The sequence below is a fragment of the Pseudopipra pipra genome, chromosome Z, assembly GCF_036250125.1.
Source record: "Pseudopipra pipra isolate bDixPip1 chromosome Z, bDixPip1.hap1, whole genome shotgun sequence".
NCBI classification, from domain to species: domain Eukaryota; kingdom Metazoa; phylum Chordata; class Aves; order Passeriformes; family Pipridae; genus Pseudopipra; species Pseudopipra pipra.
The window spans coordinates 24,834,842-24,861,464 of record NC_087581.1 but is presented as its reverse complement, the minus strand read 5'-3'; the positions used below and the strand labels follow the sequence as shown (position 1 = coordinate 24,861,464).

At 41.2% G+C, this 26,623-nt stretch overlaps 2 protein-coding genes across 2 annotated transcripts in view; one reads left to right on the top strand and one right to left on the bottom strand.

Annotated features, from left to right (window-relative positions):
- Window positions 1-17,578, top strand: part of PUM3 (pumilio RNA binding family member 3) — a 75,673-nt gene extending 58,095 nt beyond the window's left edge. The window contains exons 19-22 of the transcript XR_010426857.1: window positions 9,827-9,913; window positions 10,377-10,477; window positions 10,941-11,207; window positions 14,504-17,578. The gene's annotated coding sequence lies outside the window, so the exon portion shown is untranslated. The remainder of the gene's footprint in view (window positions 1-9,826; window positions 9,914-10,376; window positions 10,478-10,940; window positions 11,208-14,503) is intronic.
- On the bottom strand, window positions 10,973-15,956 carry KCNV2 (potassium voltage-gated channel modifier subfamily V member 2). Its single transcript, XM_064642430.1, has 2 exons — window positions 14,502-15,956; window positions 10,973-11,255 (listed from the first exon to the last, which is right to left on the bottom strand). Exons 1-2 carry the CDS (start codon window positions 15,924-15,926, stop codon window positions 10,980-10,982), a joined length of 1,701 nt encoding a protein of 566 aa, XP_064498500.1. The 5' UTR covers window positions 15,927-15,956; the 3' UTR covers window positions 10,973-10,979.
- Window positions 17,579-26,623: the final 9,045 nt, after the last annotated feature.

The window sequence follows — 26,623 nt, the reverse complement described above, 5'->3', positions numbered from 1 at the left end:
GGGCTTTCATAGAACACCCACCCTGCTGGTGTTCAATGCCATGATGATGGACTAATCCACACAGAGAGACCAGTTAATTAAATCTCCAGCAGCAGGAGGCATTCTTCGCTGTTGATTAGCGTGATAAAATGTGGCTTCATTTTTAATAGCAGATAGTTAGCCATTACTTCTCCCAAGATACAGCTTCCACAAGATAAAGTACCATACAACTACCTGAAGGTTGCCAGTAGTTAAGTAAACTGGTTTTAAGTTCCTGTATTTTACGTACTTGAAATCATTCTCCTCAGTTACTGTGTTTATGAACAGAGTTCATGATGATCCACCCCTACTTGTGCAGTCCATCAGGAAGTGTAGTGCTCAGCACACTTCACAATCAGATTACCCAGTCTGAAACTCAGACTTGCATGCTTAGCATGAGGTAAAATACTCTCGCTCCCTAGGGCACACTTGTATGGCCCTGACAGTAAAGCACACAATCAAAACATCACATCAGATCCTTGTCAGCAGACATTCTTAATGTGGCTTTTTGCTATTCAGTTTGTTAACACGTTCTCTAGCTATGATATTCTCATTGCTCCCTGAAATCCTCTCAATTGGAAGTATGTCTGTGCCAGATTTTAAGGATTAGATTATTCCCCTCAATAAGCCAAAAATTTAAAAGGATTGTATAAGGTTTTTTTGCTCCCTGTTTTGTTCTACTGCTAATAAAGCTACAAAGTTGATGTTATGAGGACGAGCTGAAGGAGCTGGGCCTGTTCAGCCTCAAGAAGAAACACCTGAGAGGGGATCTCACCAATGTCTATCAGTATCTCAAGGGAGGGTGTCAAGAGGATGGATCAAGGCTCTTCTCAGTGGTGCCGAGCCATAGGAGGAGAGTCAAAGAGCAGAAACTGATGCACAGGAAGTTCCACCTGAGCATGAGGAAGAACTTTCTGTGTAGGTGACTGAGCACTTGGAACAGATTGTCCAGAGAAGTTGTGGAATCTCCCTCATTGGAGATACTCAAGAACCATCTGGATGCAATCCTGTGCCATGTGCTCTGGATGACCGTGGTTGAGCAGGGAGGTTGGACCAGATGACCCCACTGTGGTCCCTTCCGACCTGACCCAATCTGTGATTCTGTAATTCTGTAATTATTCATCATAAATCTGTTGCATATTTCATTCAGCTTGGGTTTTTCTGGCAGTAACTGAGACTTCTTTAAAAACAATTCACCAAGGTTTAAATTCAGTATCTGTTGCTAACTAAAACGATCCGTTTTATTGTCACAAAAGAAAATCCTGTTACAGAAACTAAGGAGCTACAATCTTCAGTAACTGAGAAGATGTGTTTACAAGCAGGAACACTTAATGCCAGTGCCAGTCAGGTGCTGGAATTTAGTACATTTTCTAGATCTATATGCTTTAGTATAAATAGTTAAAGCAGTGAAATGCAGTTTCATCTTAGTAAGTAATCAATTGCTTCTCACTGGTCTTGTCTGGGGGCAGTATTTCTTAGTACAAAAAAATTACAAGATACTCAAATAAGCAAATTTATAGAGTTAATCATAAACCCAATTGTAATTCATAGTTCACTTAGGTAGTTTGACCAGTACATAAATGTTATAGTTAGGAAAAGGGTTTCTAACGTTTTTTTGCATCTCTTGATTTACTTGCTGACTGTGCTCCCCTCTAATTCCACCTAAGCTTACCAGTAATTGTAAGTACTGAAAGGTTAATCCCAATTAGACCCGATTGGCACTGGCATTAAGTGTTCCTGCTTGTAAACACATCTTCTCAGTTACTGAAGATTGCAGCTCCTTAGTTTCTGTAACAGGATTTTCTTTTGTGACAATAAAACATTGTTTTAATTAGCAACAGATAATGAATTTAAACTGTAGTGAGCTGCTTCTAAAGAAGTCTCAGTTACTGCCAAAAAACCCAGCCTGAAAAAAATATGCAACAGATTTGTGACTGACTAATTAGTGGCAGACTAAAACAGCAGAAAACAAATCTGGTACAGCCCCTCTGAATTTTTGGGTTATTGAGGGGAATAAACTAATGCTTAGAATCTGGCGTAGATATACTTCCAATCAAAGATTACAGGGAGCAGTGAAATTAAGTCGTAGCTAGAGAAAGTAAAAAGTCTTGCAAATAGCTGCTTACCTGGATTTGGTGTAATGCTTTGATTGTGTTCTTTGATTATGGTTGCTCTAACTGGATGTGTACCAGGCAGTTAATTTGCATTTTTGAGTTTGCATGTATGGTTTATTTTAAGTTATGTGTAGTAATTTGGAGTGATGACTGCTAATTTTCCTTACCACAAACTGAGAAATGCCACTCTCACTTAAGTAGACATCAGTTTAGGTTACGCTATAGACAACACTTATTTTCCTACCAGGGATAGAACATAAATTTTGCTGTTAAGGTGTGTCTTTAATGTCAGTTGAAACCAAATTCTGAAATAGCCTTAATAGAAGGAGAGGTTGTGTGAGTACAAAGGTTGTTTAAGTGGCTTAAGGTGTATGAGAGAGTGGTCTATTTTTTTGCACTGAGGAAGCTGGTTGGATGCAGTGCCGTTTCTGTCCTGATCTAACTCTGTGGCTGTGTGAAGGCTGAGAAGTAAAACCTTTAAAAGCTTATGAAACAAAAATGGTTTGATTTTTTTAAGAGTGTCTTTTTTATTTTTTAAAAATGTACTTGACAAGGATTTTTGCGTAATTCAGGTTTTCCAAACTGATCAAATTATTGCCCACATCTTAGTATAGCTAGTAGTGATTGTGTTATTGCCAAGAAGACAACGGAAGTGCAAATGCAGCAAGTAAGTGTTTGTGTCGGCTACTCGCTCAGAAGAAAGGCTGTGCCAGCAATTATGGGGCATTTGTTTTAAAGCCGTTGTCTAGAGGTGAAGTGACTGTCCCCTGTGGCCATCCAGAGCCAACACCTCTCACTTTACATAGCAGAAGCTGGAGTGTGAACCACCAATGTTTAATCATTGTGAATGCTAGGACAGTCTAGGACAGAAAAGGTGGTGATAATTGTTTAATTTTTCATTCTTAGAAGACAGAGGACCCCTTTCCTTGGTAGTATCCATTAACTTGGAAAAAGGAGCATACACACAGGTACCATTGCACCTTAATAGTGCTTGGATTAAGGTACAGAAGAACCAGCGTTCCCCTTTGCTGCTGACAGCAGGATCTATGAAAAGCAAGCAGTACTTTGCTTTTCCACTGACTCTTCACCAACTTACCTTTTCTTCAAAAGCAGAAAATGGACACAATGACTCTTGAGTTTGTGTCTGGGTGCAGAACTGAGGAAAAAGTGGGGTCAGCAGAAAGTACAGAATGATGGACTTAACTGGAAATAAAGGAGGAATGTTGTGGGACACTATACACATTGCAGGCAGATTTTCTTTCTTACTCCTGTCCATCTCTTGTTTAGTTGGACTGTAGACCTGTTGGAATGGACACAAAGCCATATCCATGTATGCACACCCTTTGGTACTTAGGGTTTCTGCCAAATGTTCTTGCTATTATTGTGTCATGTCTAAAAAATTAAATGGTACTAATCAAACATTAAAATTAGGGCTTTTTTAATTTCTTACATCTTTAAAACAGATTCATGCAAGTGTTCATCGCAGTAAATCAAGACACATTTCCTTCTGATTTCTTAGAAATCTCTACTGTCCATTAGACAGTTGGCATTGTCGAATTAAAGGTCACTGTCAAAACTCATCCGTTTTGCCTCACTAGTGTGTACAACATTCCTCATCTGCTTTCTCAAAACACGGAAGTTCATGTACTCTTAACGAAATTATTCCATCAGTTTTCCTGTTTTCTAATTGGGGTTTAAAACTTTTGCATTTTCCCTTACATGCTCCATTATGTAAGTTGAACTTTCCATTTATAAGGCTTTTTTTATTTAAAACACCTTTGGTTGTTTTGTGTGTTTTGTTTTGAGACCCTGGTCTTTTAGGATATGGAACCTTTTTTAAGGTCTATAAATGGTAGATACTGTTTTATTAACCATCTAGTAAAGAAAAGCATTCACTGCTATTTAAAAAATACTATTCTATCATAACTGGGTCGTCAACCTTTTCTCCCATCCTTATAACTGCAAATTTCAGCAGTTCAAGCTTTTCTTGACATGATTTTTTTTCTTTTAGAAGTGTGCAAAGGCTGTAGTATCCAAAGTAGCCAGTAGTAGAATTTACAAGTTGTAGTATGGGGAGGGATTAAGGGAAGGGAAAGTTACTAATGGCTGGAAAACTGGAAAATATGTGCGTTAAATTCAGTTAATAGCAGTAATTCCTTGCATATCCCCAACTTAACATTATATGTCTTTGTGATTTTTCTCTTGTAGTATTAAAGTTTTGTCAAGACCATACTAGTTGAAGTGGGTTAACCATCTTGATCTGCTGTTATGGAAGATGGTTTTAATTGTTGGATTTATATCTCTTTCAATCAGAACATGTCTTACAAATACAGTTACCTGCTTTACAAAATGTAAAAATCTTACAGATTCTCTAATTTTCCCTGTCTTCCCCACAACTGGTTCTGCCTGTCATTCCTGTACTTGTCAGTCTGTGATATAACTGGAGTGTGTCTATGTGGATTACATCTTTTATTAGAATAAATAAAAAAGAAATAGAAAGCACAGAGGAGGGAGCTGACAGACCTCCAGGTATACAGGCATGTACAAATAGGTGCTAGAAGCATTGAACTAAAAAGTCATCAGAATGTTTTTATTTGTTTGCAAAACAGAGGTAAATAAGATAGTTGTGGGGAAGAAAAGAAAACCAAACAAAAAAAAAAGGAGAACAAAAGAAAAAAAACAAATTAGGGTTTTCATTTTAAAGATGTACTGAATTAAAGGCATCCCCCCAAAAAAATTTTTATGGAAAAGAGTATTAAGGTAATATTGGTTCAATATGTTATAGTCATTGAAGTTTCTGCTCACAGAGTATGGTTAGATGAAAAAGATCGATTGCCACAACATTTGGTATTAAGTCATCATCACAGTGGTGATGGCACCAGTTTTCAAGGCAGTCATTCTTGTGGTTGAAATGCTTTCAGAGGCTGTTTTACAAATTGATGCCACCTGTTCTTCCATGTAAGCATTTTTTCTGTCCTTTTTTCTCTGTCTGAAGAGGTTAAAATATTTAAAGCCTCTTTCAAATTCTGTATCTTTTGATAGTGGGCAGCGGAAAGACATGTTTGAGATATGTCTGAATTATTTCTCTTCAAAATAGTTGAAAATGGTTGAACTTTCACGTTACTGTAAACACTCTACCCTTGGTAACAGGACTCCAGGCTTTTGGTACACTCTGCACCTGAGAAAGATGCAGCAGAGCTAGGTAGCACAGCAGGTAGCAAGCACCAGATATTTTTAAGGAAAAGGGGAATCTGGCAGCTTGTAACCTCTGAGTGGCAGCAGTGAACAGTTTTCTGTATGAGGGGCTGTATTTCCCACTAGGATACCCACCCAGCTACCTTGCCTTGCCTAAAGGGCGTGTCAGCCCCCCATTACAAAGAAACGTGCTGTTGCCACCTGCCTGTGATTTCCTGAATTTTCCTAAATTTCTGGAACTTACTGGTTTTGGTGTTTGGTTTTGGTTTTGGTTTTGTTTTTTGCTTGCTTGTTGTGTGGTCTGTGGTCCTGTGTCATTGTCATCCCTGTCCCTGCCCACCCTCGCCAACCGCCCCCATCTGCCAGAACTGGTGAAGGAAAGAGTGTTGGTGGCCTGAAGAACAATTATTAAGTGGTAGCAAAAGACTGACTTTATACTATGGTACTTGCTTATCTGGTTATTAACTGGGGTCAAAATCTTTTGCTTATAAATGGAGCAAATCCACTTTAGAAGTTAGAATGACAGTACAGAGTAATTTTATAGAGTAGAATTAGACTGTGACAAGTTTTATTTAAAACCTCAGTAATCTCTATCTCAGGACCTACTTGTAGAAAGCTTTAATTTTTCTCAGCATATTTCCATTAAATTGCCTAAGTACATAAAAACTAGCACTGACCTTTCCCTTTTTCAGTCCTAGATAAGGAGCTGGATTACAGTCAAATGGCATGTAATTTCTATACTACCAAATAAAGAAGTCAATAAAGGTTTTGTAATAGTCAATAAGCGTATTTTTACGTAACATAAAACCAGAATGTTCTAAACAGTTGAAATTTTTCTTTCCTAATCTTATTGACAGCCATTATTTTTCTTCAAAAACATTGCGTTATTCCTTGTTGATAATCAAAAATGTTGAAGTATTCCTAGTTGATAATCTTTAAAGTTTTACATTTTTAAAGACTGAATATTGCTATTTGCATTAGAAGCCTGGGAGTAGTACCAGATGCCTATTAATCTGTGGTTTACTGTAGCTATCCCTGTAAGTGCTATCCCTCTGAATGAGAAAAGCAAACAGCTGCTGATCTGAATTGAAAAAATGATGTTCTTCTAAGACAAGGATTTGTGCAGAAGAAAATTCTAATTGGAATTCTTTCCACTGTCTCATGTAAAGACAGACTAGATTTCTACCACCCCCCGCATTTTTTCTTTTTCCTTTTTTTTTTTTAAATTCTCTCTTTTTACTCTTTTTTTTTTTTTTTTTTTTTTATTTTTTTTATTTTTTATTTTCTTTTTCCCCCCTCTTTCTTTCCCCAGTAATTCCCTGGCCTAAATTAAGAAAAAGAAACAATACTTAGTTCTCCTGAAATGAAGGCAGGCCGTCCAGATAAACTGACTGTTTCTTTGTCTAACAGAGACACACCATGGTTTCTAAGTCTGTAGTGAAACATAATGATAGAACATATTTTCCTTCTCCCTCTGGGTCTCATTAATGTCTGCAGTTAGTTAAAACAGAAGACTTTATCACGACCATATTCAGAGTGATTTTTAATTTCTCAGTGGTTAGAGAATCCTCCACCCTGTTTCCCCAAAACCTTACTTATGCCAAATCAGCATCTCATAAAACAAGACCTATCTACTTTAATAGTATAGCCCATATTTGTTGTGTTTAATATTTTCCCTTGATGTGTTATTTTAAAACCTTTTGACTGTCAAAGCCCTATGGCATTCAAGTAACTAAGACAATCACGACTCCTGCATTGTTTCTGGGTGTTGTCATGTGTACTACTTGATTCTTTCCTTTGAGTAATCTAGGGATGGTGATAATGCCACTGAAGGTCTTAGTGAATGTGGCAGAATAAATTGAAACCTTCTCAGCAGGAAACATTGTGTTAACAAAAAAATGGCAAAAATGCTACATCCTCTTTGAAAACCAGCTGGTTTTGCACAGCCTTCTGCAGGTTGTCAGAAGTTTGTTCTGTGGGAATATGAACTCGTTCCTTCCTCTGAGCCGGCTGGAGGTCCACTTTGTATGGTATGAGCCTCAGACGGACTCTCACAGCAGGAGAGGACTTTATGGGAGGACCATCCACACAGAAAGTGCTGGCACTAACAGAACTTTGGGCAATCCAGGCAATGTCTGACTGGTGTAGTCATACCTCAACTTTAGGCATACTCTTTCCTGTTGAAATGCACACACTTATGCTTGTTACCCATAAAATAAGATCAGTTAAGCCACAAGGCAGAAAGCTGGATAAGGTAATCCAGAGAACAAAATGATGAGTTTTGCCTGAAAAAAAAACCTACCAAGGACTAACTTCTGGTTTTCTGGAAAGTGCTTTACTCCACTAAGGACTGGTTCACCTCCTCAGTGCAGCAGGGCAGGGGAGTCAGGTAATTACAAAACAATAACCAGGAACTTCATGTAGTCTTGTGCTTAGTGTTTCATAGCCAGAAATGGCTACCATGTATCTCGTGCCAGCTCTAGGTGTTAATCAGAGCTTTCAGCATTGAGCTTGGTCGTGAATCAAGTGAGAATCTACCCATGCACCCCCAAACAGTCACATTTTCGTGATGAATCAGTGCACAGAGCAATCAAGATGGTCCCAAAGCTGGTGGGGCTGGATGGCAGAGGGATGAGGATGCAAAGTGCATTGAGAAAAGAGAGTAGGGCAGGTGCTGGGTAAGCTGAGCTGCCCAAAGTGTGATGACCTTGGTGCTCAGTGCACCCAGATGGGACCTGGTGGTACTGGTTACAGTATCTCCTTCTAAGGGGACAGAAATTGTTGTCCTCTGTGTCTGTCAGTGTTTTTGCCCGTAGCCATGAGCCTGTAGCATTCTCCGAGTAAGCATTTTACCTTCATGTGGCTGTAGTGTATGGGGACTGACTCTGGAGTCCTTCCAGACTAAAGTCGTCAACTAAAAATTGCTTGGGCCAGAGGAGACTGTAAGTTTGGAAAGATTTTGCTGCTTGGTCAGGGTACTTTCATAGCTTTTTTGTTGAAGCAGGGTCTGTGACCCACACCTTTGCACCCAGATGAGTGCTGGAAACACCAAGCTCTATGGTCTTTCTTTTACTGTCACCTTGTGACATTGGGCCATTATTTACCTGGTGAAAAATGGAACAGATTCAGCTAGAGGGGTGCAGGAGACTCCCTCCAAGCTGTACTTGAGTGGTTATAGCAGTGTTATGGGAGTTGTGCATTAAAATCTTGTTGGACAGGTAAGAAAGCACTTGCCAAGGACATTGAATTCTGACTCCTCATTAAAAGAGAGAAGACTTCCTTTTCTTCTGCTCATGTTTTTTGTGGAAAGCCTATTCCTTGACATGTCTTGAAAAACATCTACTTGAATGGGTCCTGCAGGTGACACAAGCGGGGTGGAAAATAGTGATTTCTGTCAGGTCTGAGCCTGTGATGAAGTCCAGTCTCAGCAGAATAAGTGCTCAGGCTTTCAATTTCTGTAGGTGGCAAGAAGCTGCTGAGCCTGTCATGCAGAGCTGAGCATCTGCATCCCATCTGCATGGTCATTCCTTCAGCAAAAAATTAAAGTGTCCAGTGTCTTGGAAAGTTGAGTAATCACCGGGGTTTAAGTCCTTTTAAGGGATCTAACTCCAGCTGCATGTTGAAAATAAAGCATAATTGTGTTTTTGCATGCTTGTAACCTCCCACCTCACTCAACTGCAGTAAGCGGTTTCCTGTGGTTTCTGGAAGCTTCTTGTCCTCTTGTTGCTGTGCAGAAGGGCCATACAAATTCATACTGTCCCTAGAGCCAACGTAAAGCACCTATTCTTCTCAGTGAGTGCCAGGATTGTGCCTGCTGCATTGTGTGCAGTCCAGAGCAGCAAATATCTATCACATCGAACTCCTGGGGCTCAGCTGTGCCTTAAAGACATGGTTTAGCTTTTAACAGAGCTGATCAGCACACAGTGTGCTGCCTGTCATTCCTAAAGAACAAAATGACAGATGGGCTTATGATACGTTTGTCTGGAGGTAAAGAATGAGAAGAGCAAGTTGGTTACTAATTACCTTCTCACCATTGAAAGGAGAAATGTCCCCATGCTTGACACAATTCACATGGACAGAGCAAAATTAATGAACTTTTTCACCCTCAGCTGTCCCAGAGTGAGCTTCACACCATTGTCTCCCTTGTGGTCCTGAGATTTGAATGCAGCCATTTGCATTCAGCAGGGCAGCACAGAAAAAACGTGAGAGTTCAAGAGTTTTAAAATGCATCCCTGTCATCAGGATGCTTTGCAACGGGAGTGCTGCTGACTAACAGCCATGGGTCATATCGGTGATTGCTCCTTTTTGTGACACTTTTTTTCTTAATGCTCTTTGTATCTAATTATCAATAAAGTAATTTTTCTTTCAGATCTGTTATTCAGCTTACTATTTCTAAATTGGTATGACTGCTCTTATGTAAAAAGAATATTCCTGATTTGCTGTGAAGTAATACATGAAACTGTGATTCCATTTAATTGTAATTTTTATTTGTTTTGTAGGTTTGGGGGCAAGTTTAGACACATGAAAAATCGCATCCAGCTGTGCAAGGAGACCCAGTAACCTTAGGACACAAGGTACCCTTGAGGGTGAGCTAAGTGTCAGAATTATGTCCCTAATGGCTGTATGTACTAGATAAAGTATCTTGACTTTAAACTATATTTAGAATTGTTTACAGATAAGTTCTGATAAGATCCTTTGTGATCAACAGACTTTATGAGATACTATCCATTACATATTTAATTTGATTTAATTCCTTTTAAAATGCTGCTTTAACACTTATGTCCCAAGACAGGCCTATTATTCTAACAATTCAATAAATAGATGCGTTAAATACTGTAAAATAAATTTAGATTATTATTTAATACTACACCTAAAAAGATTTGTGTTTAAAAACGTTTTCAAAATTGATCAATGAGATTTATCAACTCAAACTCCAGAATTCTTCACTAGTTCTTGTCACAATGAAATACGGTTATGGGTGTGGTGATGGAGGGAATGCTGAAAGCAGTGTATTGCTTGCTTGGTCATGAAAATAGGAATAATTTGCAGGGCTGCATCTGAAAAATAAAATTGGAAGAGTGAAGCATAGCTATCTGACAGTGGAAACAGAAGCTGAAATCTTAAGGAGTGTAGCTGCTGCTAATATTTAGGTAAGTGGTCTAGGCTGTTTTCCTGGATTTGAAAGCTGATGTGAAACCAATTTAAGCAATGCAATCAGTATATCGGGTATTCTATTTGTTTCATTTTTGAGACTGCCTTGACAGCAGTGAGGTGGCTGACCCTTAATGACAGCAATTTGTCTTCCTTTGGTACTGTTAGGGTGGGTCTTTATTGCCAGTCTAATCAGTAGCAGGAGGCTAGATTCTTTGTGTAGCTTGAATTCAGAGTTTCTGAATGGTTAATCTGAAGAAGGTAATTTCAGAGAGTTGATGAGCACTTTAGTTCTGCTCACCATATAGCAAAGTTTAAAAAAAAAAGTCATAATCTGAACCTTTTTAGTTTTGAAAACAACCCCCTTCAAAACAGGTTTCACCATCTACTTCTGTTACTTTTGGCCTCTTCAGTTTATCTTCACTTAGCTTGGGTGATCTGTTTTTCTTCTTTCTCCTTCAGCTTCTCCATTTCCTCCCAGTATCCAAAGCACAAGCTGTATCATTGCTGTGACAAAGGGTGGGTTGCACCTTCTCCACAGCACTCAGATATTTTCTTCATGGCTCTCCGTGTGAAGTCAACCTTCCCTCTCTCTTTCTTGAGAGCTGTGTACTCGTAAGCCTTCAGCTTGCTGTAATAGTCTGAGAATTTGTTGTAGAGGATGGAGATGGGCATGCCATTCAGGATTATTCCAAAAGCAATGCAGAGGAAAGCAAACAGGCGACCAAGGTGAGTTTCTGGACACATATCACCATATCCCACTGTAGAGATGCTGACCTACAGGCAAATCGACATTCAGCTTATTAGCTGGGAAGAAATATACAAACAGATATGTTCACTGATCAGGGACAGTTTTAAAGTTAGTGGTTTTTTACTTTGCATCGTAAGTCTGAAATACTCTGTAATGCCTTTCTTTTCTGTACCATCCATCTTATGGAAAATATGCCTTTTTAAAAAATTCACTCCCATGAAGTAAAGAAAGACAATGATTAGATACCACTTAGGAGGATTTTTAGAAGCTTTGCCCTGCAGAGGAAATTTCCAAACAATTTCCACACCAGCCTGTCCAGAAGGTGAGTTTGCTTGGATGCAGTGAGAGAATAGATGGGGCTCCCTGACCATGCAAATCCACTGATAGCTGCAACCTTGCTCCCTTATTATATCACTTTGAACAGATGCCCTGTTTCTAAATCCAGTGTGCTGATAAACCCCAGTATTTGGGACTCAGTTTCTGGGTTATATTTTGGGTTTTACCTCTGTTTGTCATATATATTGTAGGAACTAATGCAAAACACATGAAAATCTTCAGCTAATTGTGAAATGTAATTTCATAATATTTGCACTATAGGAAGAAGTGATCCAGGACTCTGAAGTTTCTAGATAAAATCCTCTTTAATGATAACATACTTACAAGGAACTGTAGCCTGGAATTTTTTGCTTGCAATATATGCTTGCAACATATATATTAATAGTGCTAAGTGGGTACCCAGGTGGGAAATTTTTGCTGAACTCCCTTTTGAAGAAGTATCTGGGGGTTGTTTAAAATGTTTTGGGTTTGGTTGCTGTTGGGTTTTGTTTTGTTTTGTTTTGTTTTCTTTGAGAGTGGTGGTATTTAGTGTATCTGTTTTATATGAATCTGTACACTTTGCCATTACATTGTCTGCATAGTTTCACAGACATTTTTCTTCTCAGCCCCGTACTATACCAAGTACTATGATACTTTCACTGTAAAATTCCGTTTCAAAAATTCATGGGTGTTTGATTATGGGGATGCTACATATGAATTATGTACTCCCAAACAGTCAGCATAAAATAACTCCTAATTTAGATACTTCCACTGCACACATCTTGATTTTTTTTTATAATTTTTACATTTAGTAAATATAACTTACTTTTCTCTGGCAGGTAAAACTTGCAGGCTTTTGCCACCTGGCACTTTCTAGTCAGTGCAAGAGACTAGAGACTTTTTCAGCCAGTGAATTTTATTTATTTTTTTTCACAGTGTTTCTCAACACACTGTGTGTATCCCTGAAACAGTAATGAAATCTCTGGCAGAAGTCAGCCACAGGCTGTAGGACTTTCACTGTAATGCCCTTGTGACTTTAGCCACAGTAAGTGGCTTCAGAATAAATAAATAAATAAGTCTTTGGAAGGTCACAGTGTGCAGCCTGCCATCCTCTAACATCCTAAATAAAATGTTATTTCCAGTGAAGAAAGCATTAGGGTGCATGAAACAGCATTGGGTGAGCACATTTGTAGGATGCACCTGGTGCTTCCTGTGGAATAAAAAGGATTAGTCACTTGCTTTAATGGAAATTAAGTCACTGGATTTGAATGATAATACAGGATAAATATCTCCAAAAATAAATACTGAGATGAAGGCAAGATGTTTATCTCTACCAGGCAGGAGAAAATCATTATCCTCTCATGAGGTTCTGTTCCACTGGCATAGTCTTATACATTGCCTGTAACAGTTTAGGAGGGATGCTTCTTCTCTTGCATATGGGAGACTGTGAACACTGTTGGATTTTAATAAAATTTGAGTGATCCAGATATTTAATTTGCAGTCTTAAAGAACAGATAGCCTTTAAAAAGTGTTTCATGCCTCGGAATTGCAATGTGCATGCTACAGCTTCTGTTTTGAAGAAACTTACTCAGCTAAATAGGCCTTTTTCACAGTCATGTAAGTTTCTTAGGAATATCTAAATGATTACAGTGTCAACAGTTTGCAGAAATGAGCCCAAAAGATTTTGCATATAACCTGCATGTTCAGAAAACAAAACATAAGGCTGATGTCCTTATTCTAGCAATGTATGAAGCATGAATGTTTTCATAACCTGTATATATCACTTACAGATGATCTGCAAAGGTCACATTACAGGACCCTTTCCTTTATTCACTGATTTTTCCATCCTTCCCATGGCCCAGCTTATTCAGCACTGGTACATATATGCGTGTGCATATGTAAATGTCTATGTGTGTCTGTAGGGCCAGTTTTTCTGCCATGAGCTGAATCACTATGAACATATGTGTGGTAAACCACCACACCTCATTGGTCATTGCTGGACCAGAAGTGCAGACCGTGGGCTCCAGGACTGCTGGCCAGGAGAAGTGACCTTGGATGGGCTGGGATTACTGTTCTATGGGCCCCATACGCAGCTCCAGCACCCAGTGTCTATGCTGATCAACCAGCATGAGATGTTCTGACTCCTATCCAGTCCATTTGCATGGGCTTCTTTCTCCAGGGAAGTGTCTGGGACAGAGCTAGACCCATAGCCATGCCCAGGGCTCAGTCCTGGGGCCGTACATAAATGTCTGTGTCTTAGGGTTATGGGTGGCCAAGATAGAGACCCTTTACCTCCCCTCAGCATCTGCAATGCCTAGCTACCCCCTGGTTTCATCCAGAATGCTGTAGATACACACATCTGCAGCACAACAGAACACACTCTCTTGTGTAAAACAACTGTTGGTTCTGATGCATCTTTAACAACCAGAGCTCTGGGACAGCTTTCACTTTTAAAGTTTGAGTGACCTGACAATAGTTAATAAACTATGTCTTATCATCTTGCAGTTGTATGATGGATCACAGAAGATCTGCAAATAGAATAAGAATGAAAATCCTGTGTCCACCTGCAACCAGATAGCCTGATGCATTCATTTTTGTTTTCCTTCCTTTTGTTTTTGGCAACACTGACAATGGCATTAAATGGGGAAATCTTTTCTTTCCCATCTCTTTGCCTGTTTCTTCTTTAAAAGTGCGAATACTTCCTGCATTTGGAGAGATGGCAATTTCAACACTTCCTGCCTGATTAAGCCTTTAAGCTTACTACAGAGGTGAATGAGTGCATGCTTGTGTGTGTGTGTGTGAGTGAGTGCATATGTCCTGTAAGCTCAGAATTCAGAGCAGATGTTCACTGATCTGAGCCTGTTGTTTTCAAGGCTGCCAGCAGCTCCAGCAAGGAAGGGGAGGGTAAGGGAAGGGGGGCCTCTGGATACCCAGCAAAGTAGGATGTGTTTACTTACAGCAGCCCACCACCAAGCATGGGGAATGCTGGTGAAGTTGGTACTGGAGACGTCATGCTCCACTGTGTAGACCATGGCAGAGAAGGCGAAGATCCCCATAGCAATGAAGAGCAACAGGCAGCCCACCTGCTGGTAGCACTGGCGCAAGGTAAAGCCGAAGGCACGCAGCCCTGTGGAGTGGCGGGCCAGCTTGAGGATGCGGAAGATGCGCATGAGGCGCATGATGCGAAGCACTTGTCCTACCTTGCCCACCCGTCCCACCTTCTCGATATCGTGCTCATGCTGAGAGCCTCGACCCCGGGGCTGGTCATCATCAGTAAAGCATTCGAGCAGCAGCTGCAGATAGAGGGGCAGGATGGCAATGAGGTCTACTGCATTGAGGGCGCTGCTGGCAAAGCGGCGTAGGTCTGGGGTAGAGACCAAGCGCAGCAGGTACTCCAGTGTGAAGAATGCAATGCACAGGGTCTCAATGTGCTCCAAGACAGGCCGGCTATCCCCACTCTTCCAGTCTACCTGCTGCATCTCCTCCACAGTGTTGAGTGCCAGGGCCACCACGGAAATGAGCACAAAGAAGCTGGAGGCCACTGCCATCACCTTGGCGGTGACAGAGGAGAAGGGCTTCTCCATGAGGTTCCAGAGGCGCCAACGCTGGGGACCATAGTAGCGCATGTGGTGGAAGAGCTGCTCGTTCTCCTCAGCCTCTGCCTGGGACCGCAGCTCCCGCTGGACCTTCAGCTGTTCTCTCAGCTCGTCACGGCGCTCCTCGAAGCAGATGCGGCAACAGCGAGGGGTGTATTTGAGACGCACACCCCAGTAGCTCAGCTCCTCCAGGAAGCTACAGGGGCACAGCTCGTCCCGCACACGCAGCACCCCCGAGGCATAGAAGTTGTACACCAGCTGGAAGACAGCTGGGTCCCGGTCAAAGAAATACTCATCAACCTGGGCAGCATAGTCATCGCACAGGCCCAGCTGGCAACGACGGTCAGTGGAGGTGGCCAGGCGGCCCAGGCGGGTCTTGGGATAGATGGCCACTGCCTGGTAGGTGAGACGGTAGCTTTGGCCGCCAACGTTGATGTTCAGCATGGATGGAGCAGACGCTGTGGCCGGGGCAGGAGAACAAGGAATGAATGATGGGGCCTTGTTTTCTCCCTTAAATGCATCTTCACTTAGCCATTTTCCTTGTTCTTTCTCTTCGTCTTCCTCATCTTCATCATCCACATAATAGTTGTAATTCCCCTCAGGTCCCAGTAGCAGTAGGGATTGGGTATTCAAGGGAGCGTTAGCAGAAAAACCACTCTGCTTGTCTACATGCATGCCTTCGTTGTCCTTCCCCTTGTTAAGCTGTGGGAGGATGTTTGGTGCTTCCCCCTCTCTGCCTTTACATTTCAGGAAGGGAAACTCTCGCTGCATGTTAAACTGCAACATACTATTATTCCTTACTCTTCTCCCTTCTTTGCATTCACCTGATCAAGCAACTAACACCAGTCCTTTCCAACACTACAAAGGCTGACAATCCTGTTTTCTTCTCTCTTTATCTCAGCAGTATCATGCACAGCAGTGGTTCTGCATTTTTCTCCCTGCCAGCCACCACTTCATTTGTTGTGAAAGCTCCGTGTGGGATATAGACATATGAAGACTGCTGTTGACCGTTTTAATCTTGCTGACAGCAAAGATCTGAGTGCTTAGAGGAGGGGATTTAGGGGCTATTATCCTGTTCCATCCTCATTTCCCTCAGGCTGTGACGTGAATGATTATGGATCCATAAATCTATGAAAAATCAGTAGGGGGGGAAAAACCCTAAAGTTTTATTCCTAATAAAACCCACACATTTCCTATTTCAGTACATATGGATTTAAAATAATCTCAAAATGAAAATGTGTGAGGGGCAGAGAGACAGAAAGAGAGAGAAAGAGAGAGAGAGAGAGAGAACATTACAGATTTCTTTCATGCTCATGAAGATAGCAGGCTTGGTTTTCCTTAATGAAAATAATGAATAATTGATATGCAGATAAAGGGTAGGAACTCACTAGAGTACCTCTTAAAATGTTTTCAAGAGGTGAGCAAATAAAAGTCATCCCTTTTTATTCCCAGATAGAATATCTCCATTTGATTAAGAGCTGAGGAAAGTTGCAGCTTTGGCTGTGCTCTGGGAGTGCAGGTCTCATGCTACACTGGACTCAGTGGAAATGAAGGGCAGGGATGTGAAGGGGTTTCCAGCTTCAAACTCTTTATGAGCTGCTGAGAAACAGCATAAAGCCACTCTTGTTTCTCTTGTAGATCATTTTAGAGTAGCATAACACTGCAGTGGGCAACTAGTAGGATAGGAGAGGTGCTTTCTCTTGCTTTGATGGAGGTTTCATCCTCAGCTCTGGTTGAACTGGCACAAGCATCTCCTGTAACAATGAGTATCCTGAAAGCCAGCTTGCTTCCCCTTGTCACTGGGAGCACTTCAGTTGAGCTACGGCTCCTGTAAAGCAGAGGATACACACAACAAAAGGATGGTTCCTTTGGCATGCTCTTAGCACCTGAGTTATAACTTCTAAACACCAGCTCATTTATTCCATCTGTATCCAGGCTGATGCAGGAAAGGAAAAGGCACTGGAAGATTGCTAGCTTTGGCAACACCCTTGCTGGTCTGGAAGGCCTTCCATTTGCAATCCTGTAGCCTGCCTTCTCCCTACCCTTTCACACAAGATACTGGGACAGTGTATTCCAGAGTCCCTGCAGCAGTGTTTTTACTTTGTTGTCTTTAAGTTCCTCTTCTGTCATTGGTCTCATGGTCTTGCACCTGCAGACCCCAATATTGCTGTTCTGGTGGTGTCCCATGTGAAGCAATTGCTGTTGCTGTGAGATTGCCCCTTTATTTTTTCCTGTTTCTTTACCCTCAGTTGTAGCTTTTATATTTACTAGCTCTTGACAAACTGGAAGATGTCATAGCTAAGCATTTTGCAATACTTTTGTTCTCAGGGTGTATTCTAAGGTTTCTGTGTTTAAGGTTTCTTTGAGTCACATTGTTTAAAGCCTGGATTATTTGTAATTCGTATTTAACTGTTCTTGAAAGTCTTTTGCTTCATGAATTTGTCTCCACTGTCCGTTTTCTTTCTTGATGCAAAAAAAGGCAGGGCCCCTATTAATAGGGATTGTCAGTGCCTCTTTAGAGATACCAATCTGCTTTGCAGTTTGCTTTGAACATTAAACTATACCATGGTGAGTCCTTTGTATAGCAACCTTAATGCAAATTAATGTCCAGTTTCAAGGCTGTTTCATTCTCCTAAGCAGAGTAATTCAGACATAAAAAAAAGGGTAGTCTGCAATGCCATCATTTTACTACCAAATATTCTTCCATATTTCTTAATCAAGATTCAGGCTAGACTATAACAAATTCCTCTTGCCAGCCTCTGCTGTAACATTAATTTTGCTTTTTGTCAAGCTCCCTGGTCTCACTTCTGAGAAGTATCCAGTAAGGCTTTTTGCTCAGTACTTGAGAGATCATTTCTCATACCCTACTGCAGTAGCAGGAGCTTCTACAGGGTGAACTTTCTGACTGTCAGACATTAGCTCCTTGTGCACCTGGACTCAGATCTTGGACATCATTACTAAGCAAAGCAAGGAATATCACTAAGTTCACTTCTGCTCAGACTAATCCCTTTGACCTAGATATTCTTGGGAACAGAGCTCTCAGGCACCCGCTGCACTCTACTCAAACTTGCCTCTAACTGACAAAGTAGGTAAAATCAAATTGCTTTATTTATGTTCTTTATTTTGGGGTGAGAGTTAGTTCTGAGCTGCTAGTTTCTCAGCCTAGATAGATAAGAAAATGAAGTGACCAGAAAGGACCCACTTTTTTTCCCTTTTCTACCTTATTCAGTGTGCTGCTTATCCTCACATGGATAAATGTCATTAGTAAGAATTGCACATCTTCTTGTAGTTGTCTGACAACAGGTTAGCAAAGGCATACAGTGCTTTTGGAAAACTCCACAAAAGAGTATGGCGTAATAAACACTTGAAGAAAAGCACCAAGATCAGTGTTTACAAAGCCATAGTGTTGTCTACTCTCTTGTATGGTTCCGAATCACGGGTCATCTGCCGCCACCACCTGTGTCTCCTAGAACGCTTCCATCAACGCTGCCTCCGTACAATCCTAAACATCCACTGGTCAGATTATGTGACCAATACATCTGTTCTAGAGCAAGTAGCAGTCACAAGTATAGAGGCCATATTACTGAGAACACAGCTGCGATGGGCAGGGCATGTCTCCAGGATGAAGGACCACCGCCTCCCTAAGATCCAGCTTTATGGTGAACTTGCCACTGGCTGCCGCATGAGAGGAGCCCCGAAGAGAAGATACAAGGACTCCCTGAAACAACATCTCAGCCTTGGCCATATTGATCACCATAACTGGTGTTACGACCCGCCCCAGGAAAAGAGGGGGGGGGTAACCCAGGTTTTATCAAAAATTCCTTTGGGGTGGATTAAAGTGAAACGACACTAAATAATCGGTGTATGAAAACATATATTGATAAGATTTATTTTAACAATTTTGAATCAATTGTTAAGTTAACATTTTTGGGTGCTGTCATAATCAATAGGTAAGCTAACATTTTTGGGTGCTGTCATAATCAATAGGTAAGCTAACATTTTTGGGTGCTGTCATAACCTTTCTGGGGAGGAGAAAAATGCATAGGGGAGAGAAAGGCAGGATAAGAGCAAGGGAGAGTAAGGGAAAGAAAAGCTGAGAGTGGACAGATGTCCATAGTCACCGCCCACGGGGTCCAGCGATGAAACTTGATAGTTGCAGCTTCCATGTCTGTCACTTGAAGTGGTGGTCTTGATCTGCTGGGGGTGAAGGAGGGAAGCCCCCACACTCCAAGAAGTTATGAATTATCATATCCATGGTCAGTGTCACGGGCCATGCCTCGAGCCTCCAACCTCTCCCTGGGCCCTGTGCAAGAGCTGCTGTGTCTGGCCTGGCTCCCGCCTTTCAAGTTTGGCAGAGGGAGGGCGGGTCCTGATTGCTCGTCAGATGTATCAATAGTCAAAAGCCTGCAAGGTCAGCTCTTATCTTTCAGGACTTCACACCTCCAGCACTGGAGGGAGGGCGGGTCCTGATTGCTCGTCAGATGTATCAATAGTAAAAGCCTGCAAGGTCAGCTCTTATCTTTCAGGACTTCACACCTCCAGCACTGGAGGGAGGGAGGGTCCTGATTGCTCGTCAGATGTATCAATAGTCAAAAGCCTGCAAGCTCAGCTCTTGCCTTTTCAGGACTTCACACCTTCAGCACTGGAGGGAGGGAGGGGCCCGACTGCTTATCAGAGGTATCATGCAAGTCAAAAGCCTGCAAAAGTCTCCTAGAATGCATAAATCATTAACAATTTCAGTCTCTGACAACTGGTCTACTCTGGCCTCCAATCAGGAGGCCTGGAGACACACCATCTATAATGCAGCTGTCTCCTTTGAGAACACACGCAGGATCACTCTTGAGGAGAAAAGGCAACCCAGAAAGAACCGTGTATTGCAGAATACACCATCTAAGGAGTCTTTCTGCTGTGCCTTTTGCAATCGGATATGTCTGTCACGGATTGGCCTCATAAGTCACCAGCGCACTTGTAACAAATGTGGATAGAGCCTTTCCCAAATCTTCGTTCACAAAGCCTAGCCATGACTGACTGACAACATCTTCTTGTATGGGGCAGACTATGGGCTGCTGAAAGAGCTCATTAGTAAGGCCCCTTGGGAATCTCTTTTTTTTAAGTTATTTGGGTCCAGAAGGGCTGTTCAGTTTTTAAGAACTGTCTTTTAAGAGCAAAGGAGCAGCCAATTTGAAAGTGTTTGTAGCCAAGCCAGTGCGGCAGAAGGTTGGCTTGGCTGAGCAGGGATCTTCTAGAACTCAGGTGGAGAAGGAAAGTGTATGGACATCGAAAGCAAGTACAGATGATATGGGGGAATGACAGAGATTCTGCTCATCTCTGTAGAGAGAAAATTTGTGTGCCCAAAGCTGTTAGAGTTTGAGCTGGCCAACACTGTGGAGGACAACAAAAAGGGCCTTTTTTTTTTTTTTTTTAATCTGTTAACAGCAAAAGGAGGATCAGAGAGAACATTGGTCCATTGCTCGAGGAGGTTGGCTACCTCACAAATAGGAATGTAGGTACAGCAGAGAAGTTTAATGCCACCTTCGCCTCTGTCTTCAACACTAGTGATGGGCTCTGGGATCCCTGGAGCCCAGTGTTGAAAGAAGTGTCACTTGGGGAATGATAAACATCCAGGCAATCCTGAAGTTGTTTGAGACTTGCTGCTTCAGTTGGATGCACCTAAGGCTGTGGGCCTAGATAAGATTCATCCCATGAAGGATCTGGGTGATGTAGTTGCAGGACCTCTCTCCATTATTTTTCATTTGTCTTGGGAGTCTGGAGAGGTCCCAGTCAACTGGAACCTGGCAAATGCTGTCCTGATATTCAGGAAGCGTAAGAAGATGATTCTGGAAATTACAGGCCTGGTAAAATTATAGAGAAGGTTATTCTGGGATTTATAGAAAAACACTTGAGAGACAATGCAGTCACTGGTCACAGCCAGCACAGGTTCACCCAGGGGAAAGTCCTGTTTGACCAGCTTAATTGCCTTTTGTGACAAAGTCACTCATCTAGTTGACCAAGGGAAGCCAGTAGATGTGGATTGCTTTTCATTTTAGCAAAGCTTTTGGTACTGTCTCTCACAGTACCCTGCTGGATAAACTGCCTAGCACACAGCTAGACAAGTCCATAATAAATTGTGTGAGCAACTGACTGCTCAAAGGGTTTTAGTAAACAGTGTTACATCAGGCTGGCAGCCAGTAACCAGTGGGGTTCCCCAGGGCTCAATTTTAGGGCAAGTGCTTTATGTTTTTATAAATTACCTGGATACCAGCTTCCTGAGAACAGAATTTTCACAAGAGAAAACTATAATTAAAATGGAAGACAGTCATGAGAAGATAAGTTTTGCAAGCCACCATTTTTAGGAGTGCTGACTTTTCCCAGGATAGAGGACTGTAAAACTACAATGCTCTTTCACTGAGCAAATCAGCTTCAGAATTGAGTATATGTGCTTTGTCTTGGTTAAAAAATGAGAGCTTTTTAATTAAATTACTTTAAAGAATTTATATGATCCTGTAAGGCCTCAGTGGATTAGTTCCTACCTCAGTAGAGGAATTTTTCACAGATTAGTGCTTTTTTAAGGTCAGGAAAGGCCTGTAAGATCATCTATTCTGACCTACTTGAACAATGGCCCCAGAATTTTGCTCAGTAATTTTGCCATTCTAATAAAAAATGTGTCTCAAACTACTTCTGCATCTTGGAGACTTAAAAATAATATGCTCAGCTGTCCACAGGAAATTGCGCTGAAAAATTACGTGTGTCCAGCCAGACTCCTTCCTTAGCTTTCTGGGACCTCTCAAGCTATGTTGACAATGTGGAAAATACAGCTAATGGTGATTATTAACAATATAATAATTATTAATGTCCTGTTTATCATATTAGAGCACTCAAAAAGCATAATAGGGCTGAAGGTAGACTGACTGACTGACTGCAGTGTCTGCTAAAACTCTAGGGAGTGACTCAGCAAGTAAAAGAATTAAGATTCTGTTCTGTCTGCTTCTCCCCATACCAGTTCTTTATAAAGAGTGATTGTAAAAAAAATAAAAATGAACTAAAATTTAAAAAAATCCTGAGCTACAGCTTTGCCAAAATACCAGATCTGCTTAGAGCTGAAGCAACCTTCATTCTACTCTGTCTCCACTCAGTTCAGTTTAGTTAGACTCAAATGCAAGCAGGTGAGCAAGAGGATCCTTTCTGCTTTGTAATTTCAGGCATCTTTGTACCCTACCACCCTGGCAGACTATCTCAGCCCTCAGAATGCCATGCTTTGCTGAATAAATGCTTCTCTGCTTATTCCTTACTCTATTTCTGTTTGGGTTTTTTTTCCCCAACTTGCCAACCCTGCTGCTGCAGCCACCCAGAGGATGCTTTGAAAAGATGAGTGGGAAGAGAGGATGATTGAAGGATGGAATAATCAGCATCACCCAGCTGCTCATATCTCTTCCCACTTACATGGAAGAGCTCCCATGCCTGTGCAATCCCCTGCCTTCATGTGTAAGTGTTGCCTGCATCTACAAGAAGAAAGAACACAGAGAGAGAGCCAGCTACAGACATAGATGAAGCAGAGGGACAGACTGGGGTTGCCAGCATGCTACCTGAGCAGCTGGGCTATGTCAACCAGGGCAACAGTGCTGGCAACACTCAACCTGGGCAACATGTCCAGGGGGCATGCCAGGTGACTGCAGCAGTGTACCTGAGCCCAGAGACCCAGGACAAACCACGTGTGCTACCACTGCTGTCTGTATATCAGTGTGTCCTTGTTGGAATCTGTTTCCGCCTCTGGCACTCTATGCTGTCTCTTTCCTCTCCCTCTGAACTTCTGCTGATTGTTTTAAATTCCATTTTCTTAAGCAGATAAACCCACACTGTTTACATGCTTCAGCAAGTCAATGCATTACAGCATCCAATGTGCATATGAAAATGTGACACACACAAAAAGAACAGTACCATATTCCTCTAGCTTAGTGAGTTCATAATGCTTTTTTACAGGTGGGATGCTGAAGAACAAAGTTATTTAACCTGGAAATAAGCAGAAGAATCAAGTATTTTTGTATTTCATATTGCTGGGCTTTTCACTGGGCCTTGCTTACTGTATGCAATGGCTCATTCATAAACATTAGCAGCTCTTCAGTCACAGGCACCTTGTGCCAGTCCTGCAGTGAACAAACAGTATAAGCAAACAGTACAAGCACACAACAGCAGCAAGAACAAATTTGACTAAATGAGTGGGAATGAATGTCAACTCCATGCAGTGAAACAGGAAATATGCTAGAAGTAGAGAGGAAGTCATGGCAGCAACACTTTGCTAAAGGAGTGTACAATAAACAGGCTTTATGTTTTCTGAGCATTACACCTTTATGTGAATAAGCAATTTTCTTGATGACAGAGTTCAGCTACCAGTTTTGCTTTGAGAATTGTTTTCGTACTGCAGAAAGGGAGCAAGTTTGGATATGTTTTATACGGTGTTTGCAATTCCTCTCTCTCCCAAGAATTTACTCTTGTGTGTTTTTTTATTTGTTTTGCTGTTTCCTTATGTATGATAATGGCACTTTTGACTGGCAGTATACAGTGATAAAGTGCTTTTTTTTTTTTAATGTGAGAGGACTGTGCAAAAACAATAGTGCCAATACACCTATCAAAAGCCATCTAAACCTCGACAATGATAAAATCACAACATGGAAGCCACAGATTAAAGTCTGTCCTGAGGAACAACAGTCCCTCAGCACACATAGGCCTTTCTGGCACACCAAGCAGCATGGCATTCATTCCCTGCTTTCAGGATTGTTGGTGGGCTGGAGACCAATCTGTCCCACAAATTGCAAAGAGCCTTCTGATTTTGTAAACTGTATCATTCTGGTACTGTTCCAGTCAACACTTCCTCCTTTTTACCTGTTTGCATCCTACCACCAGGGTCACAAATCTCAGTGTGATGTAGTTTATGATGATCCATATGACAGGATCTTGAAAAACAAAAACCAAAGAAACAAATAAAACTACCCAAATAACCAACCAACACACCCCCCTCTGCCCACCCTCCACCAAAAAAACACCCAAAAACCGGGAGGTACAAAATAAAGAGCTGCATTCAACCTTGGATTCCTTTTGGTGGTAAAATGGTGACTTGTGTTGGGCTCAGTTACAAGGTGATCTAACAGCTGTATGTATCATGGCCCCTGGATAGCAATTTTTTCTGATTTATGCATTCTGTCACACACTATGCTGAAAACTGCTGATTCTTTACTTAGACTTTATTGAAATCAGCTAGCAACAGGAAAAAAAAACCAACTCATTCATGCATATTGCATGTAACAGGACCACACAGACTCAAAAAGGACTTAATGCAAGGCATGTATCCAGGAATATCTTTTAAAACTACTGGTAGTCTTCTCCAAGTTCTGTCTCAACAAATACGTCAGTTGCAATAACTTTTTCTGTAGTTCCTTCTTGTTTCCTTGGGTGTGACTGCCCCTCTTGAGCCTTTCCTATCTGAGCACTACCAGTACTAACAAATTAGTACAGCTTACCTGCCTCCTGAACATTTACTTGCTGCTCTGCAGCTGAATTACTCTCGTGCACAGGTCTAATGCTGTGCTACATCCCAAATCTGAAAGCCTGGCACCTGCCAGGTCCTCCACCTCCGTGTACTCACAGGCATATCCAGCTTCACACCAGCATTACCTTCGAGGAGGGGAGAAGGGATGCCAGGCTCCTTGAAGTGGATTTATGTAAGTCCATAATTCATAGTGGATTTTTTAAGGCTGTGCTGTTGTGAAATTTTGTTTGCTTCAGGCATGTGCATGTCACGACTCTCCTTGTCAGTTTGGGACTGGAGCTGAATGGCCTCTGCTTTTCTGAGATTTATTTATTGCTTCCTTCTCTTCCCGTATTGTACCTGTGCTGTATTACTTTGGTCCCATCTATCTGCCTCCTCTGCAGCAGCACCTCTTTCTATAAAATCAGTGATACCAGCACTCTTCTGTTTTGAATCAGCTCAAAAAGCTTCTGTTTTTGAGTCGTGAAGACTTCTCTATCCACAGTCTTCTTGAGGGCTCATCTCTTACTTTCCTTATGAGAGTTTCATATGCTCTGTCATGGCGAAGTCCAAAGAATAAGAAGTGTATGCTTTTAGAATACAAATTGAATTATTTAGCTGTAAAATTATTAGGAGTTCCCTTACACACAAGAAAGATTGGTTAAAAATAAACTATTCCTGGAACTTTTCAGAAGAAATCAGATAATTTTGTGTAGTGAAAGAAAAGATTTCACTCATTAATGAGATGCTTACTTCAGAGCTAATTATGATTTTAAATTTTGGGAGATATTTTCCAAACACTAACACAGTGTTTATAATAAGGCTCTCTATCTACAAAGTTGCATACCAAAGAACAAATCAGTTCAGGGGCAAAGAAAGCTTTTGCAAGCCTGGACTTTAGCCAGTTTTTGTGTATGGATATTTGTACACACACATATTGATACATATGTATGAAAATCTGTCAGCAAGATGATTGCTATCCTTATCCCAACCACATACTATTTGTAAATCACTTTAATATGGTGAGCTTTTCAGGCATATCATGAATATAGAGTTAAGTGGTTTAAACAGGTTATCTTTTATTTTCCTGCTCTGGCCACACACTGCATAGTATTGGATTGATTTACAAGCTGACCTTTCCTAGGGGAGAAGAATTCAGTTCCCAGCTCTGAACTTCTCTGCTCAATGCAATGCAATACCCCAAATTTTTTTGTTTTGGTCTTTTTTGAGAGTGAACAAGACAGAGAAAAGATCTTTGCTCATATTGCCTCTGAAGAAATAATGAATATACCTTTGAAAATATTAATTTGATTTTGACTTCTGATAAAAAAGAGGTTCTTCCCTTTGACTCCCCTACTTTCAAAGGCTGGCAAGAGAAAAAAATAGGTAGAACTGCAAAACTATGGAAGGTTTTTGAATGTGACAGAGCAACAAGTGCCTGTTTAAGCTAATCACTACCTCTGTCAAATACTACTTAGAAAATCATCCTAAAAATTGCTTCTTTTAGAAAATACGCTGTACTTAGCTGTTTTAAAAGGAGGTCAGAAATCCCTATTTTACAAAGATGAGTGCTAATTTTGTTATAATGACTGATTAATTGCATGATGCTTTATGTCAAACTGAAGTTGCAGTGTCATCTAAGACCTCTGTACACAAGAGACTCTTTTCAGATTTGCTTGGAAGACAGTATTTAGAAAATATTCTACAGAAACATGATGTCATTGCTATTATGGACAACCATTGCAGAAATAGAGGATCTAGATAGCTTAAAAAGCACTTCCAGTTTATCTCTGTAAGTAACCTTAGAAGAGTAAAAGTAATGAAAGGTGATTCACTGTAACACTAATACAATCACAAGTGACTTCAGGAAGTCAGAAGAAAAAGTCAGGCATAGGTGAGCTTTTCCCTGCTGCAAGTGCATAAGTCCATGAGTGGCGAGATGTGGTTGCCCAAATTAGATGGA

Excerpts from the sequence above, each read along its gene's own strand:
- KCNV2 (XM_064642430.1), bottom strand. The coding sequence starts at position 15,926 with ATGTTGCAGTTTAACATGCAGCGAGAGTTTCCCTTCCTGAAATGTAAA. Across the intron at positions 11,256-14,501 it reads ATGCTTGGTGGTGGGCTGCT|GTCAGCATCTCTACAGTGGG; the intron begins GTAAGTAAACAC and ends ATTTGCCTGTAG.